This window comes from Protomyctophum parallelum (assembly GCF_964188405.1).
Source record: "Protomyctophum parallelum genome assembly, chromosome: 20".
In the NCBI taxonomy this organism is placed as follows: domain Eukaryota; kingdom Metazoa; phylum Chordata; class Actinopteri; order Myctophiformes; family Myctophidae; genus Protomyctophum; species Protomyctophum parallelum.
Window position 1 is genome coordinate 13,681,993 of NC_139718.1, and position 18,944 is coordinate 13,700,936.

The 18,944-nt window shown below is 40.7% G+C and overlaps 1 protein-coding gene across 1 annotated transcript; it reads left to right on the forward strand.

The window, feature by feature from the left end:
• The first annotated feature begins 275 nt into the window (after nt 1-275).
• On the forward strand, nt 276-18,220 carry kif15 (kinesin family member 15). The gene is made up of 36 exons (XM_083792714.1): nt 276-410; nt 511-541; nt 1,473-1,659; nt 1,966-2,042; nt 2,152-2,189; nt 2,528-2,625; nt 2,751-2,930; nt 3,015-3,224; nt 3,312-3,437; nt 3,883-4,005; nt 4,471-4,624; nt 4,948-5,039; nt 5,140-5,207; nt 5,293-5,431; nt 5,819-5,996; nt 6,226-6,367; nt 6,641-6,782; nt 7,050-7,226; nt 7,885-8,013; nt 8,789-8,894; nt 9,420-9,585; nt 9,995-10,145; nt 10,813-10,877; nt 11,007-11,085; nt 11,262-11,348; nt 12,070-12,174; nt 12,307-12,429; nt 12,995-13,141; nt 13,315-13,410; nt 13,485-13,649; nt 16,038-16,141; nt 16,247-16,313; nt 16,407-16,444; nt 16,997-17,129; nt 17,813-17,944; nt 18,035-18,220. The coding sequence occupies exons 1-36, from the start codon at nt 389-391 to the stop codon at nt 18,080-18,082; spliced, it is 4,125 nt and encodes a 1,374-aa protein (XP_083648840.1). The 5' UTR covers nt 276-388; the 3' UTR covers nt 18,083-18,220.
• The last annotated feature ends 724 nt before the right edge of the window (nt 18,221-18,944 follow it).

Here is an 18,944-nt window from a genome sequence, read left to right on the forward strand (position 1 = left end):
AAGTGTAAGTAATGCTTTATTGTGTCGTCCACTCGCAGTTAACAGTCTTTGTATTGAGTTGTACTTGAAATGTACTATAATTCTGCAAACTGTTAACAAATATTTCAATAACAAAAAACACCTCTGAGAAAAAACTGAACTGTACATAAATATTGTAACAATTGTAAAGTTGACCAGCGGGTGGCGGTAATGCCACTGGCAACATCTATTTCGTCTACCGGAAGAAGTGCTTAGAGCATAAATATTGGGTTCGTGGCGTGCCCGCCAATTTCGAGGGGAAGTAAACAACTCTCCGCAAGTCTGTCCGGCAAGTGTCCGCAGGACTACGTCTAATGCTCAACTCTCTTTCTGTTCATGATTATCTGTCTGAGGTAGAACGAAGTGACTTATGATGGCTGCAAATTTGAAAGGTAGTATGCTTAATATTTCGGAGAGTCTCTTCTGGTGACTACAGTAGCCTACAGACAGTACACTCTTAACTGCCCTGTCTTTCTACATTTTCTCTGACAGCATCTGCCGATTCATCGCTGGTTGCCAACAGGTACTGTTCGCATGTTGATAATTTTTCATAATCACATTTGGAGAGACACATTTGCAGTAAGCTGCCTGCTTAGCCCTGGAACATGACTGCCATGATAATTATCATGACAGTCATGCAGTAACTTTGCCCTGTTTTTTGCAGTCGCTGCATTTACAAGATTTCCGTATATATAAACATTCAGATTTCAAATATAAAGTACCCACAAAGTGTCCCACGGGTGTTAGTTAGTAGCAGCGCGAGCGATTAGAATTGCTGCGTCCCGCGTTCTTTAATAAAAAGCATTTTAAGCTTTATTCAATAATTGTCATCAATCAAGGACTGCTGCGGTCTGTGGCTAATGAGTGAAATGTTTGATTGATGCTTTGCACAGCCATGAGTCAAAGTACTGACTGATCGATGTGCATACAGGTGCTTTATGCATTCCTCACAAGCTGGGGATTTCTCTTGGCCTGGCTGCTGACCACAAGGCAGAAGTTGTTTGTATGATGGTAGCAGGCAGCAGCTGCTGTACAAGCTTACAATTTCGTCTCAATTTTATTTTTCCATGATACCGTGGCGTTGTACAAGGAAATGAGGGCTTAAAGCAATTCATTCATCTATTTATTTGATTTAGTATTGTACTTTAATTATTTTTGCATCGATTCGCTGATGTATGAAAATGACACACTCCTGGACTAAGATTTAAGACTCTCGTAGATGTATCAGAATTGATAAAATACATCTAAAAGAGTCAAAATCTTAGGCTAACACACTCCAAGATTATTTGAATAGTCGCTAAGAATATAATCTATTGTTGCAGCTACACTAACCGATTATTTTATTAGTACAATTTCACTGATACATTTTCTGCCAAATCAATTCTTCAACAACTTGTTCAACTCTTACCTTTTTAAATATTATTTTCTTATATATTTATGTTGTGGTAATGCAGTGCAGACGGTGATTCCATAAAAGTGTTTGTGCGAGTGCGACCCCTGACCTATGGCACCGGGCTGACCACAGATGCAGTTCAGAGTCTGTGTCTCACGGTTACCTCACCCAACACCATCCGCCTGCACTCGAAACCAGAGCCACGCACTTTCACCTATGATCATGTTGCTGATATGGACACATCTCAGGTTGGTGCCACATCATGGTCACAGCCAGGTTTTATATCTGCATATTTATCTGTCAATATACTGATGGGGTACTTCATTCATAGTCTGGATTTTTGGTGGTGAGGTGACCAGACAGCGGTGGTGAGTAAAAACAGAATGGCTGGGGTCGGTGGTTTGTTCTTCACCGCAGCTCGTGACATCATGTTGTAGTTCGATGGTCACCTCACCACCGAAAATCGTTTTTCCACCCTCTTAATGAAAATGCGCTATACAAATAACCTACAGTGCCTTTTATATAAATCTTAATGTACTTCTCATTGCCAACAGGACTCTGTGTTTTCCTGTGTAGCAAAGAACATTGTGGAGTCTTGCATAAATGGATACAACGGCACGATCTTTGCCTAGTGAGTATTTTATGTCGCTTATAATATGCTAAAATAAATGGTGGGTACAGTTTGAGATACAACAACCCTGCACAGGATTAGTCTTCATTTGGTTCTTTTGCTTTTGCAGTGGACAAACTGGCTCAGGAAAAACGTTCACTATGCTAGGTGAGATTTGATATTTCTTTTACTTATCGTCTGTCCGTTTTGTTAAAGGACTATACCGCTGTCCATATGTCATTGTCTACTCTGTTCAGAGTTTTGGGCCTATAGTATGAACATAAACCAATTTTGATCTATACAATAATTGCTTTTTATGTTTTGATTTTGTGCATGTTTATTATTCAGTCATTAAAGCTGAAATCATAATCATTACACGGTAATAACTCATGGACATAGAATTTCATTAAAAAATGTCCTATTAAATGTGGTCTAAAACGATGCCAGACCACCGTTATTATAATGTTCAATATGGAATCAGTGCATTAACCCTGTTTTCTCTCTAGGCCCACCTGACTCTGATCATTTCACTGATGAACAGAGGGGTGTCATTCCTCGAAGTTTTGAGTATTTATTTTTTCTTATCAACAGAGAAGTGAACAAGGTGGGTGGAATCCGTGAACAGAATTCCCACATGATACTGTAGTCACCGTCATTCTAATGCGATGACAGAAAGTACAAGTTACTTGTTTTGAGCTAAATTGCTTTACCTCTTTTTTTGCCACAAAGTCTGAGAAGACCAAGACCTTCCTTTGCAAATGTTCATTCATTGAAATCTACAATGAGCAGATCTATGATCTCCTGGACAGCGCCTCAGCCATGCTTTTCCTTAGGGAGGACATCAAGAAGGGTGTGTTTGTTGACGGTGCTGTGGAAAAGTTTGTCACATCAGCTGTGGAAGCTTATCAGGTAGGAAGTCACTCACACCGTGATTAATTGAAGTAATGATATAAGGTAGCACCAAAGCAACGTCTCTACATTTCTGTCTTATAGGTACTGTCAATGGGCTGGCGTAATCGAAGGGTGGCCTCCACGTCCATGAACCGAGAGTCTTCGAGATCTCATGCGGTGTTCACCATGACAGTGGAGTCCAAGGAGTCCATAAATGAGGTGGTGAACATTCGAACTTCTCAGCTGAACTTGGTGGATCTGGCAGGGTCAGAGAGGCAGAGAGACACACACACAGATGGTTCAAGACTGAAGGTGATGCCCCGCCCCCAATGGCCCTACCCTGAATTATGCTCTGCAGTTTTTGAGTTTGTCATTGTCTTCATCATCGTCATCTTTCAGGAGGCCAGCAGCATCAATCGCTCCCTTATGAGCCTCGGTCAGGTGATCATGGCACTGGTTGATGTTTCCAACGGGAAGAACAGACATATCTGCTACAGGGATTCCAAACTCACCTTCTTACTAAAGGTCAGTGCCCAGTTCCTCAAATACCTTCTCTTATGGTTCGACATTCTGTCCATACTCATCCATCAATATGTGTTTGTTGTGTTTCCTGACTTCACTCTGAATGTACAGGTACATGGTACTTACTGTAAGCCTATATTGCAATATTTTCATTATCCTGCTATTTCATGGTCTAATTTCATTAGTAGATGTATAATTTTTTCACATTATCTTTGATGCCATTTTCACTGATGGTCTGGACTGGACACTGCAAATTTGCATATCGAACCTGGGATACGCTGTCAGGCTTCCATTGCAGCCTAGGGTGCCTGGACCACCTTGTGGCCTGGTCAAAAATAAGTAATTTTAACACAAGAAGTAATGTGTTGACAGATTGTCTGTAGTTGGTGTGACAAGAATGAGTACACAACACTTTTACTATAAATTATTTTTTTGTGTTTTTATAAAGGACTCTCTTGGAGGCAATGCAAAGACGTATATCATAGCCAATGTACATCCTGGCTCAAAGTGTTTCGGAGAAACACTATCTACTCTGCAGTTTGCCCAGAGAGCAAAGCTGATCAAGAATAAGGTACCCCGTCATTTGACACTAACTGCACACTGTGAAGCATATCGGATCGACTCAGCCAGGCATGGCTTATTTCATCATCTTGATGCTCTATTACACTGGTTCCAAAACACTGGGTCGGGGACAAATCTTTATGGGCCCATTTATTGTTTCCTACATCTAGTTTTGAATTAATTATTTTGAAACCTTTAAAAAAACATTCCCCAAAAAAGCAAACATTTTCATGACTTAAAAACAAAATTCAATGATTTCTTTTCAGTAATTTCATGAATAAATCAAAGGAAATAAATCTAAAAGTAGTGAAAATTGCCTAAGCTCACAATGTAGTGTGAAGCGACACGTAGTAGATCTGCTATTTTCACTAGTTTGGGTCCCGGGCAAACGTCTAATTACTGTTTTGGGTCTTGAGCTAAAAAGTTTTGGAACCACTGCTCTATTGGCTCATCCTTGTGTTCTCCTTTCTATAAGGCCATGATCAATGAAGACACACAGGGAAATGTGAGGCAGTTGCAGGCTGAGGTGAAAAAGCTGAAAGAACAACTTGCCCAGGCCCTCGTTTGTCAGCCAGGCAGTGTGGACAACAACAGAGATGTGGTACCAGGAGGGCCTAGAAGCCTAATGGGTAGGAGCACTTCAACAATGTACATTGTGACCATTTTTGTTGATAAAATGTTATTTTTATGACCCTGGAAAGTAACCCTTGCCTATATTATCTGTGCAAGAATAATTCTCACCCATTCACAAATGGGTTTTTTTGCCCTAGGTTATAAAAACGACAAATTAAATTATTTGTTGGAATTAGAACTGCTGTTTGGAAAGTTCTCTTCTTTCTCAATGATTGTTTGCAACCCCCCATGATTTGCTATTGTACAATATGGTATGTTATCTATTGTACAATTAATTATAATTATCTCAAACTAAGTAGAGGGCAATCTTTCTTCTCAGGAGCATCTAATCTAGACCACCCTGAAATGGCGTACAAGGCAAAGTTCATGGAAGCTGTTCAACTATGGAGGCAACGTGGCGAGGAGAAGACTGTAAATGCAAACTAATAATGGAATTCTACTGATTGCACAGATATTGGTTTTGTGGTTTTAAGGATTTTTAAGGGAACATGTTTATTGTGCCCTTGTCTAGGCGCTGCAGCAGAAGGTGGCTCAGCTGGAGGAGGCCTTTAGACAGAAGGAGAAGTTCATCCACTCCAGGTTATAATAGTTTATTTTTTTTTAATTCTAGTTTTCGTTTTTTAGTTCGTTTTAGTTAACTATTATAACCTTGCATCCACTCCAGCCGCATGATCATCAAGTTCCGCGACGGCCACATCTCTCGCTTGGAGAAGATGAAGGGTGGGCAGGGCTTGCTCCCGGAAGAGGAGAATCAAGCTTTAGTCGACCAACTCAAGGAGGAAATCAAGATACTTGAAGATCAGGTATAATTAGATATACACTTTTGAACACTTGCTGGCGCAGTTATCGATGGATGGCATAAATGTTATATAGATGATGGTAATGGCATACTCCATATTTTATGATACATTTGAAAGCTTTCAGTATTTCAGTAAAGTTTTTCAGCTGGTTAATGTCAATCTGTAGGGTTTTTTATAAGTAAAAGTTGCTATGGTGAGTTTGTACTTCTCAATTTACTAATTTGTAAAAAACAAAAAATGAATAAACAGAACATGTTGAGTAATTGGGAAGAAACATTTATTTTGCTTTTACTGTTGACACCGTTTAAACATTGCTCCTGTTTAAACATGCGATTCCTAAAAATAAAAAATCATTTGTTTTTGTTTGCTCATCTTTTGTTTTTCCTTCAGGTTGAACATCACCCAAAGATTACACGATACCAAGCAGAGAATTATAGTCTGAGGGAAGAGATTCGGCAGCTTCGTTCCCTGGAGTCTGTGAGAAACGCTGAGTTGGATTTACACCAGGCTGCTGCTGAGTTAGAAGAAATCTTTCAGAGGGTTCTAGAGACAGAAAAACTCATGGCCTGTAAGAACGATAATATATATTGTGTGTACAGTATATATGTGTGTAATATATATATATGTTATATATATACACATTTGTTTCTTCTTTAGAGCAATTAATTGTGTCTGTGCTACACTAGTCTTATACAGACGTGTGCTGAAAATGGAGGGACAGTAGTGACTCAGGCACTAGAGTGGCCGTTTGGGAGTCAGAAAATTCCTGGGTGATTTGATTTAAGGTTTCTCCTCAGCCCAGCCAACCTGTTTGACCCCAGGGACTGCAGAGAACATCTCCTCCATTTCTATGGAGAGGATGAAGGCGCAGCTGATGCACAAACAGTCTGAACTCACAGACACTAGCAAGGCCTTTGAAGAGTACAAGGAGATCACCAAGTAAGGAAGGCTTTTCTTACACTAAATTCATTTATTTGTGTGTTTGACAGTTCAGTCTATATTTGTAAACCAACAACAAGATTTCATGTATTGTCAAACTCAAAAATGTTCTTTTGCTACTCATGTGGATGCAAATGCAGACATCTTGGCAATAGGCTGCTCTGCATGTTGTGGTTGGCTTTTAGATGCTGTTAAATGGTTTGATAATTTCAAATGCAATACATCAAAGCCTGTGCTGCAGAACTTATTTATTGATTGTTCATTGTGTTATAGGAAACAGATGGCAGAGTTGGAGTCTGAGAAAAGATACCTCAGCAAGTTCAATAGGCACTTGGAAAACATTCTTGAAGCTACAAATGCCTACAAAAAACAGGAGGTTTCTCAGCTAAATCGAATCCATATTGACACTATCAAGGTGAGGGCATGTGGCCATCTCTTGCTCAGGTCTCCCTGAACTAGCTCTAATATTTTTACGATAAACTTGTGTTTTGCTGCTCTTTGTTGAACTACCAAGAGACTTAAATTCTCATAGGGATGGATAATAACCTATAAGGCGATGCAATGGAAGTGTGGTTTTCCTTAGTGCCATTTTGTCAAGATTTTCTATATGATTTTTGAAATGTATGCACATGAAGCCCATACCGCACTGTTTATGAAAATATCCGTCATCTCTATATCACAGATTCTTACCACCCCAACCAAGAATAATTGTAGCCCGCGAGTGCCACCTCTATTCAGTCCAGAACACTTGAACAGCAGGGAGGAAGACGTGGATGATATTCGGAGTGAACAGCTTCCAGATATGGCCGACTCCGAGACAGCCTGTGAAGCCCTGACTGAGGAACTTCAACAACTGCAGGTAAAATTTTAATGCACACAGACATGCAAACCCTGCCTTCACCAGTGTCTCTTGCCATCATTCACCTTGGTGGTTGTTTTCCCTTCATCAATTCAGATATATACTGTATGAGCATAATTATGAAGTTATGTTGGATTTGGGTTATGACCTTGGAAACAACGGTGTGGACTGTGGGGTGGTACGGTAGTCCAGTGGTTAGCACTGTTGCCTCACAGCAAGAAGCTCCCGGCCGGGTTAAAACCCTGCCTCTGATGGCGTGTTGCTTTTAAAAATGCTTTTACTATATAAAATGAGAAGAAAGTGTTCATGTGATCCACAGTGTGATGTCATGGACAGCAAAGGATTACAACAATTGATTTAATTTCAGACTCAGAAATCCAAAATATCAAACCTCTTCTTTCTGTATCTTTATTCCTGAGCTATGATTGATTGTTATGATTAATCACCTCTTCAGGGCACACTACTGATTATTCTGTTCATGAATATCCACCCATCTGTTTTCAGATTTATTTTGTTCACAGACGGACAACCACACAAACAGACAGAATGCCCTGCCACGCATCACTGTGGGCAGGGTAATTGGGGACCTACACTCATCCGGTATCAATACCACTCTATTAAGATTGTGTGACAATCTCTTTCTCTCCACCATGTCAAGGAGCAAGCCAATCGTGTCCAGGGTCAGTTGGACGAGGAACAGCTGAAGAACAGGAAGCTGTCACAACAGATGGCAAAGCTTGAGGAGCATGTTGTCATGATGTCACAGGAGGCTGACGGCAAGGATGAGGTGGAATGCTTTCTTATTGTTTACACACGCACATACAGTATACAATAATGTTTATGACAGCGGTGACAAATTGTAGGAAAAACAACAATGTATCTTAGTGAGAGCGCTTTAACTCGCCGCTTATTAATATATTATGATATGCATGTATACTGCAGGTACCAGTAATCATGGGAATTGCATTCAAAAGTTTCACTTTTAAATGGAAATGAAAATCTTGGAAGATCATTCAGAAAGGGTGTTTTGTTAAGTTATGTACACGTCTATCTTAACTAGTGCTCCAGACCTTTTAGAATGCTTTTTCTATTTTCTATAGGCCTATATGGACTATAGGACTATAGGTATGTATAAATATCTTGTTGCTGTCGGATGAAAATCTCATTATGTACAAAACTCTTCAGGATTCAAAATCGAATATAAACAATAAACAATTGCACTTCTACAAGCTCACAATGTGGCACGATGCAACACATTTTGAACTTTTTTGTTTGACAAATTTAAATGAAGACGGCTACAGGATTTTGTTACGACATACTATTGGTCCGACTGTCATTAGACCCACAACCTACTTCAGTTCAAACCCTAACCTAAGCCCAACGCAAGCATGGCGCAACGCATGTTTGGGTGATCCGCATGTGGGATATTTAGTGTCTGATCTGCGTGTGCACCCCATGAAGACGAGAGGTTTCTGCCCAACAGCAATGATGTATTCAGTCCTCGCACTGAATTGTGTGTTGTATATTGATAATGCTTGTTGGGTATCCTGTTTCTCTTGTAGCTACTTTCTACTGAGAGAGATAGCAGAAACACAGAGAAGCTCAGTCTGCAGGAGACCATAAATGAGCTGGAAAAGACGTTGCAGTCTCATCAGCAGACGGCGGAAGGTGAGGAGTCTGCCTTGACAATATGACTTAAAATGTTAGATCATCTGATATATTTACCGTAATCTCCGGACTATAAGCCGCACCTGAATATAAGCCGCACCAGCCAAATTTAGGGAAAATCCCATATACAAGCCGCACCGGACTATAAGCCGCACCGGACTATAAGCCGCAGCTACGTTAGCTCAGAGCCTGAGATGGCTCTGCGTTAGCTGTAAAAATCCATAGATTAGCCGCACCGTTGTATAAGCCGCAGGGTTCAAATCATGGGTAAAAAGCCGCGGCTTATAGTCCGGAAATTACGGTATTTGGTAATTGTGACATTTTCTGTAAACGTCCTTGATTACACAATTCAACAATGTATTTATTCATTCAAATCGGGCTACCATAGCAGAACCAGAATCGCTCAACCTTCTATCGTATAGAAATCCATCCATACTGTATATTGCTCAGTCCTACTCTGCTATGAAGGCTGTGTCGCCAGGTACGGAGTGAGTACTGACACTCTCATGCTCTGCATCTTCTCAGTTCTGAGGATTGAAATCCGTGACCTTCAGCTGGTTCTGCAATCCTCTGATAAGGAGCTAGCTGTTGCTAAGAAGGAGCTAAGTGAATGTCGGAGTGAACAGGAGAGGGAGGTGTCCCAGCTCTCCAACAGTCTGATCAGCACAAAGCTCCAACTTGACACAGTCCAGTAAGTGATTTTTTTTTTAAATATCCTTTTTGTGTTTCATGCAACACAGTGGTGTAGCATACATGGATGCATCCTCTACCACCTGTTCCATACTGGTGAAATTGTTTTTGCATATGATTCTATCAGTTATTAAATGTAGCTTACTGAAACATGAGTTACCATGTTAATATTGTACTATTAATTCAATACTGTTATGTCTGCACCTACTCGGCAAACTACATCATGGCTCTTTCTCCAATTGTTTTCATCCTCACACACCATCTGTAGTCCAGGTTAAGTTGTATGTTGAGTGTGCGTGTGAGTTTCATTGTATGTATACTCTGTATCTATACAAATGACAAATAAACCTGAACCTGAACCTGAACCTGAACCTGAACCAACCTCGGCCATTTTCTTGTGTTAACACCAGGTTGGAGTGGGAGCAACTTCTGGAGGAACATAGAACCCTGCAAGACTCTTTTGACCAGCTGCTGGCCGAGTCAAAGTTTGAGGCCGACGAGGCCAGACAGCAGCTGGAAAACAGACAGCAGGAGCTTGCTGCTCAGCAGTCACGTATTACGGTTAGTTCAGTTGCTATCTTTATATTCCTCCTGACTTTGGTTGTGTATATTTTAAGAGTTAAACTTTTAGTTCAGTTAACTACATGCTCACTATGTGAGTAATGTGACTATTCTGGAGCAAACATTCACCCAAACACGAACAGCGAAATCAGGAGGCAGCCTAGTAATGGAGGGCCTCTGGTGAGCGGAGTAGCTAATTGATCAACAGAAAATGTGTCAAATTAAACTTAAGTAATAAACAGTTTGGCAATGTGTCATGTTAAAATGTTAAGGCTGAAAGGTACCAGACTAAAGAAACAAATAGTCCAGACTTGAATAAAAGACATAGAAGGGCTTCAGGTTAGTTTCACTGTTAATTTTTGGCCAGGGTCAACTTTACATTGTTACAGCTGCACGCACGCGCGCGCACGCGCGCGCGCGCGCGCACACACACACACACACACACACACACACACACACACCAATGTTTGAGTTCAGATACTGTACCCTCTGAGCATTTATCTTTTACTTTATTTTACATTTATTTTATACTTCTGTTTGATTTTATAGCCTAAACGAATTGTGGATTAAACAGAAAAAATATTTATAGCCCGCCCTAGTACATTTTACACAGTACAGTTGCACATAATGCAGTACAGTTTTCGTTTTCTGTGTGCATGCATTGTAGGAGCTGAGAAATTCCTTACAGACTGAAAGGGAAAATACCAGCAACCTAACCTCCCAGTCATCCAAGTGAGTTTGGCACAATACCTATTTCACCCCCATATTTAATCCAATTACAATATTCTGAGTTGCTTACTAAGTATTCATATGATACATTAGACGTATGATAGTAGGACTGATAAATGTGTTTGCCCTCAGAGAACTTATTGAGACTATGGAGCAGAACAAGCTGCTGAGAAAACAAGTATCTGATCTAACAACGCAGATTCAACAGCAGGTCAGTAAGTTGTCAGCAGTGTGCATGTCATTTTAGCTTCTGCCTATTCCTTTTGATCAACTCTAATGATGTAATGTATAATTGTGTTGGTGCTGTTGAGGATGATCAAATAAACTAAACTAAATATTACAAAAGTAACAATTTCCTGTTTTGTTGTTGTTTTTTTTTTTTTTAAGACCTCCATCCTAACGACTACAGAGCTAAATCTGGCAGCTACCAATGAAAATATAAACCGATTACAGCAGACAATTGATCAAGACAAAGTAAGTCTCTGTGTACAATTTTCCTTTTTATTGTTTCTGTTTTACTTAATTAAATGCACAAGGAAAAAACAACCGCACACTGTCTTCAAATGCAGTGACCACCAAAGGGAAATGTAGCAACGTTTCAGCCTATGCGGCCTTCATCAGGATATCTTTATATGTAAAAAGATATATAAAAAGATATCCTGATGAAGGCCGCATAGGCTGAAACGTTGCTACATTTCCCTTTAAATAAATTGGTGGTCACTGCATTTGAAGACAGTGTGCGGTTGTTTTTTCCTTGTTCATTTTTGGGGCACCGTACCCTCTCCTACGCACCTGTCGCTTGTAGGTGTGCAAAAGCTTTGCATTTCACTTAATTAAATGCACCATTGCAGTCGAGTTACTTGTTGGAAAGGGATGGGAGATGAACTGTACATTTGCCTTTAACTTCCCCTCTACATGGAGGTTGTCGCACAAGCATAACCCCTAGTTATGTTGGTTTCCTTTAACTTCCCCTCTACATGGAGGTTGTCACACAAGCATAACCCTTAGTTATGTTGGTTTAACTTCCCCTCTACAAGGAGGTTGTCGCACAAGCATAACCCCTAGTTATGTTGGTTTAACTTCCCCTCTACAAGGAGGTTGTCACACAAGCATAAGCCTTAGTTATGTTGGTTTAACTTCCCCTCTACAAGGAGGTTGTCGCACAAGCATAACCCCTAGTTATGTTGGTTTCCAGGATGTTGCGTTGGATCTGATCAACCAAACCAGAGTCCTCCGTAACGAGCTGAGCCAGAAGGACCTGAACCTTGCTCTTCTGTCGGGAGACATCGGCGAAATCACAGTACTTTCACACTTTACCGTTTCACACTTGAGTAGTCTTGTTTATCCGCTGAGACTGCATTTCCTCATCCTTTCTATGATTTCATTATGTAGATGTTTTTGTAATAATATATTGGATTGTTTGTTTTACCAGGCTAAGTTCAATGCTGCCTGCTCAGAAAGGGAGGAGCAGACAGTGCGCTACAACACGCTGCAGGCACAAGCTGAAAGCATGCAGGAAGCAGCGGACAGAAAGGTTGCATCCAATCAGATAGAGGTATGCTTTGAGGATATAATGAATTAAATCAACGATAAAATAAATCATTTTAATGATGCATCACCTTAATTTATCCTACGTATAACTTCACCAAAATGTGGATGCTTGTCTTTGATTCATATTACAAAATGGAAAAGTTATGTTTTTAATTTGTGGGTCAACACATTCAGCAGTTTGTCTGTTTGGGCTCAACACTTAACCCATTTTGATCAAATCTTTGAATATATATATATACTTTCAAAGTGAAGGTTTTTAACTCTGGTCTAAATGACTTAATAAGTATTTTCCATTATTTAGTATTTCAATACCTCAACTTAATTTCATGGTCTAAATCGGAGATTAAATTTAGACCAGATCACATTCATTTTCTTCTCTATGAATGTACAGCTTCTGTCTTACATGCGTCATTCACTTTGCGTTTGTCTGTGAATTAAACTGAATTCATTTATTGGCTGTCATTGACCATGTCTATGTCTATCCATACCAGTTTGATAATGCCTGATTTGATTATTTTGAACATGCAAATTAGCATTAACGTTAACCTACCATTTCTGGTTGCACTTAGCTTGAGGTGTTGCAGGAGGATTTTGTGTACGCTACAGACGATGTGGAGAGACTCACCAAGGTCTTAGATGAGCAGAGCAGCCTCCTCCAAGCCTCTCAAGACCAAACTGCCCAGAAGGAGACCATGATCAAGAATCTACAGCAAAAGGTACATTTTCCACCTGGACACATAGCAATGTCACACATGCTTGGAGATATGAAGACAATATACATTTAGTGGTTTTAATGATAATTTTGTTGGTGTCTACTGCAAAGTAAGTAGTGTTAATTAATGATGATATAAATAATTAAAATGAATTTTATTTTCACATTCTTTTGAAGCTCAAGCAACAAGAGGAAGCCATCGTAAAAACTATCCGAAATGGCAGCTCAGCTCCCATGCTAGAGTCTTCGTGCACACCTACATCATTGCCTCAGGTAAACAAACAACACATGTTCATTTGCTGGTACTTATCACTCTGTGGCTAATGTCCATTTCTTGATTTCTCAAGACACCATGCACCCCGAGAAGCTTCAATACAAACCTGACACAGGTGCTCGAGAGCCACGAGAGGGAGCTAGAGAGTCGACGATCCTCCATGATGTCAATGGAGATTCTTCTGGCAGAACTGAATGCTGAGAGGACTGATAAGAATGAAGAGATAAATAGACTCAAGGTATGTGCAGTACTTTGTCTGAAGTACATTTGATCGGTCCCGAGTACATGTCCCAAGCCCAAAACCAAAGCCAGCTAAGGTCAGTGATGCACACACAATACAAACTGACAATACAACACAGCCATGCAAGTTAATTGCCCCACTCATTGGCCGCAAATCCCTTCTGAAGTGTAGGATGGGTGGCCATGCTGTCACTGTCCTGCTGGACACAGGAGCCAATGTAAGCCTAATTGACCGCACATGGAAGAACAAGTACCTGCCTGGCCAAGATATTCGACCTCTCTGTGAGCTAATGGACAGGGAGCTGAATGTGACTGCCGTCACAGGTGATAAAGTGCCCTACGACGGATGGATTGAGGTGGTGGTAAACCTGCAAGGAAATGATGACCCAGATTTATCCATCCGTGTTCCCTTCCTAGTGAGTCACCTGAAACTAGACAGACCTTTAGTTGGTTTTAATGTAATCCAAGAACTCATTAAAAGCAATGAAGGCCGACCCAAGCTCATGTCCATTCTGTCCAATCTCCTCGCTGGTGCCATGGAAATTGATGATGCTCGTGCGGAGGCCATAGTGACTTATATTCAGACTCAGAGCTCCCCAGAAGAGGAGTATGCTGCCGTAAAAGTGGGTTTCAAAGTGGTCACAATTTATTCAGGTCAGGTAGTTCACATTAAGTGCAGGGTACCAGCCAATGTTAACCTCTCAGAGACATTTTTTGTTGTTTGAACCCAACCTCGACAGTGCACAGCTGGAGACATTGAGCATTGGAGCAGGCTTAATGGAGATTCACCAGACAGACAGATCTTTCATTAAAGTGCCAGTGTCAAACCACTCCAGCCATGATGTGACGCTGCCCAGTTTCACAATTCTAGGCAGCATTGAGCCCATTGAGTCATAGAGACAGACAGTCCCTGCAGTGACCCTAAGAGTATTCATGTAAACACTGTTGACTCCTCACCTCTCCCCAGTTCTAATCAGGTCTCACCCACTGCAGACCTGTGGCACCCAAAATATCTGTTGCAGGTCCCAGGTGGCTGAGACAAGCAGGCAGTATTATATAGATATGTACTGATCTGCCAGGTTAACCTGAATAAACAGGGAAAAACGGGAGACAGAGTCAGTTTCAGTGTCGTTCGTTTTCTCTTCCTTGTTCATCTGAAGAAAAACACGTCACCAGACACCTATCTAACTTGTCTCACAAGAACACCTTTGCCACCTGGTGGCGGAATGTGGAATAGGTCCATTCATACAACAGACTCCCTGCTCATTCCCAAGACACAATAAGGCTGTTCAAAATATATATAACTAGAAAAAGTGCCCTACTGGGCACAGGTCTCCACCAGGATGACAGTGACCTTGCTACATAGTCTATTCACAATTAGTCCATGAAAGTTTCAGATACAAATAATAGAAAATGTGTTTTACATATGTCGGCCTCCTGGTGGCGCTATAAAGAGCAGATGTGAAACATTCCAGGCAAAGGTTTTTCCTTGGCCTCTAGGGAGTTGGCATAGAAAGTTATCCACAGATCCGTGCAGTTAGAGGTAAAAACACTTTTGGGCCAGTTATAGCGCCACCTTGAGGCTGAGTTGAAATTGTTCATGTGGCATTTTGTCCTGGGCCTAGTGGGAATGTGGGTGCACAATTTCACGGAAATCACGCGATGTGTTCATGATTTGCAGCATTTTGTTTGAAACTGAGCACTCCTGTGAATTTTGGAAGCCAATCTTAACCAATCAGGATGGAGTGTGAGAAATCTGAAAGACCGGTTTGGTTGAATGGCTCTAGAGAGACTGTGTACCAATTTGCGTGATGTTTGGACAAAATCTGTAGGTGTACTGTGCAAAAACTTGTTTTGCACAAAGCGGCCTCCTGGTGGCGCTATAACAGGCCGTTCTGGAAAGTTTGGGGCAGAGGTTCATGGTTGGCATCCAGGGAGTGTGTGTGCAAAATTTGGCATCGACCGGGTTAACGGTGGTTGAGATTAGCTGGTCACGGACGGACGGACGGACACACGGACACACGGACGGACGGACGGAGTGCAAAACATACTCTCCCCATGCCTTCGGCTGGTGGAGACAATAAAACAAAAATGTGACTACACATTTGGGTACGTCACATACACCTCATGACAAATCTCATTTTGCTATATTCTGATATTTTCATCAAAGAAAAAAGTCTTTAGTTATCTTGTTCTTTTGGCAATGTGGCAATTTGTTTTATGTTTTGAAATATGTGTTCAACTCACATGCCCAAAACAAGGATACAAGGTTAAAAATGTCTTCTCTTGCCATGTAGTCTACTCTGTTGCACCTTTTGAGAAATAGTTATCATAATTACGATTAAGTCAATTCACCATCAATCATTTTTGTTTTGGCTTCTCTTAGAGCCAGCTTAGCGAGAAAGAAATAGTGCGCTTGGAGATTCAGGGACTCCTAGACAGATTCTACACAGCTCAAAACCAGCCAGAAAAGAAAGAAAGCACGAATGGGTAAGTCTGAAATCCCTTGACTCCTTTCAAATGGAGTCATGCTGCCATGATGACTTTGTGGTGTGAATTAAGCTGATGGTTACTGTATGGTCTTTTCGTCTGCAGTGAAATGTTGAATGAGGCCATTAAGCAGTCCATGCTTAGAGAGCTCCAAGAGGAGAGGGCTCAGAAGGTTTGCCTACTCATTACATTATTTTCCCCATTGATAAAATAACTTCTGTGAATACTGTGCTCACTGCATGCCCCACTCTCTTTTTATTAACAGGTTCAAGTAATGCAGAGGTTCGCTGAAGTTCAAAATGGGTAAATGGGTATTTTAAACTCATTTCCCTTATTGAAAAGTGTGTAATTCCTAGTGTAGTGTAATATTTTCACTGTCATGGGCTGGGTACTTATCTGGAAATATATCAAAACCGATATTTGGAACAAATGACCAACTTAATCTTGATATGGTGCAGCCATAGCTCAGGTGTCACATTAAGCGCAGCTTGACACCTCAGCTTTGATTGCCTACGTCTGGCCTACATGGCACTGCTCCACGGAATTGTCTATAGGTTCATCAAGAAGCATTTTTTTTTCTTTTCTTCAACGAATCGACACAAATACATTCTAATGGATTTTTTTTAAATAATAAATGTCTATTAGTCTGATTAACCATGTATTATACATAGAATACTGAAATTACTGTGCTGCATTGAGCTTGTAGATTACAATTTTCACCATTTTCTTTTTTTTTAATAGTCCATTAATTGTAATCAAGGCAAAACTTTGAAATAATCGCGATATTCTTTTGAAGTCATATCGCCCAGCCAGACAGGCTTCAATGGTTTTGTTTTTATTGTTGCCTATTGTTAGTATGCAGGAACAGGAGATGATGCTGGCCCAGAGTCAGACTTGTGTTCAGGAGCTAACCAATGAGCTTAGGAACCGCTGCCTGGAGCTCAGAGAACTGAACCTGAAAGAACAAGACCATGACAAACAGCTTCAGGTGAGACTAGTGTCAGTTTAAATTGTGTTATTTCAGCCCTTATGAGGCACCAATGTCTGAGTGATGTGAACATGAGCTACTGTATAGATTTGGGATGAAGAACAGTTGCCCGTTTTGCCCCAGAATTCGTTTTTCTCTCAAACCTTTAAAAAAATACCCATAAAAGGGTATAGGCCAGCGATCCAGGCACCTAGGCTCAGCTGCTCGATCAGGAGTATAAACGGAATCTTGGTTGATAAAGGGGGGGGGGAATTCACACTATGGTCCCGGATGCGCATTCGGGACCACTTGTGGGATTTATGGGATTACAGTCACATGCTGAGGTGTTTGTTTAGGCTCTACTTAACCCATTTTGGGCGGAAACCCCTTTTGGTGTTAGCATTATGTTATGCTTTAGCTATTTAAAAATAGCAGATCTGCAAGCTCATAGCGCGCCACCAAGTGGCGCCCTATGAGCTTGTAGTCTGCTATTTTTGAAAAATCTAAGAAGAAGAAGACTGACAGAAACATAGCTTTTTCAGAAAACTGTCAGGATGTAGAAGACATTTTTAGAATCTGATCTCAGGTCAGAATGGGTGAACACTACTTGATGTAATGTCTCCAATAGATCGCTGGAGTTAGTTTAGTTTTTTTCCTTCGCTTAGTCACTTTCCCACTGAACTGATATCCTGATCTCCTTGCAGGAAGTTGAGGTTCTCCGCAAGCAGGTTGACCACCTTTCAGAGGAGAACGGCAAGCTTGTTGGCCACAAGAACCACAAGCAGCGAATTGAATACATGGTGAAAATAAAAAAGGAGAACACCAGACTTCTGGAGGTAATGGATGTCACTCACTTCTCATTTATTGTTACCAATTGTAAATGTCATTAATACATCATGTTTATAACCCATTCTTTGTTTTTAAAGGAAAATGAAAAGCTTCGTTCAGAGATGGTTTTACTGCGAGTCGTGTGAAGTGCTCCACCAGAGAAGAGTTATGAGTTTTATCTGGTTTTACCTGCTTTGGTGTGGGGGGTTCTAGCTTTTTACCTGATAGGATTGCTCAAATGGAAGCCAACAGTCTGGGTTGTCTTTGTTTAACTTTCTTTTTTATGTGATTTCACAATATTTACAGTGAGATCCATGAACAATGTCCTGTTTCAAGAACAACAGCGAATTTCTTTGTCAACCAAAACAATAGCTTTTCCCAGGCTTTCTGTTGGAGCTGAAAGTGAAATTGATTGTTATCATTCTGAAGAGGAAATAGCCATAGGCCTACTTCACTTATTTAGACCAGTGGTTCTCAAGTGTTTAGGATTTGTCCGTGTCTCCCCAATCCCCCCCCCCCCCCCCGACTCCATGTTGAGAACCACTTTAGACTAATGACATTTTAATTACTATTTGATTAAAGTTATGTGAAAATTGTAAATTGAAGTTTTGTACTGTACTATTTCTTAATTAATCCTGCGTATTGTATTTCTCTGACTCTGAATGACGTAGTCATGAGTTATGGTCAGTTAGTGTCTCTGTAGTAGTCTGTACAAATTGTCAAACATTTATGTGAACTGTTTCATCTATAAATGTTTTGCCAATATTTCAATAAATTAGTTTATTTTTCCACAGTTCGCAATTGACTTATTTTTTGCAATTCAACGTAACTGTATGGCTACACAATTTGGCAACTGTGACAGAACTCAGAATTGAGCAATTTTGTGAACAATCTAGTTCTGAAATGTAATGTTGGAATTGTGAGGGAGGAATGGGGTTGGGTGATCCACATCAAAAGGATCCCTGGCTAATAACACTCATGCCTTATAGACCGATTCACAGAGGGGTG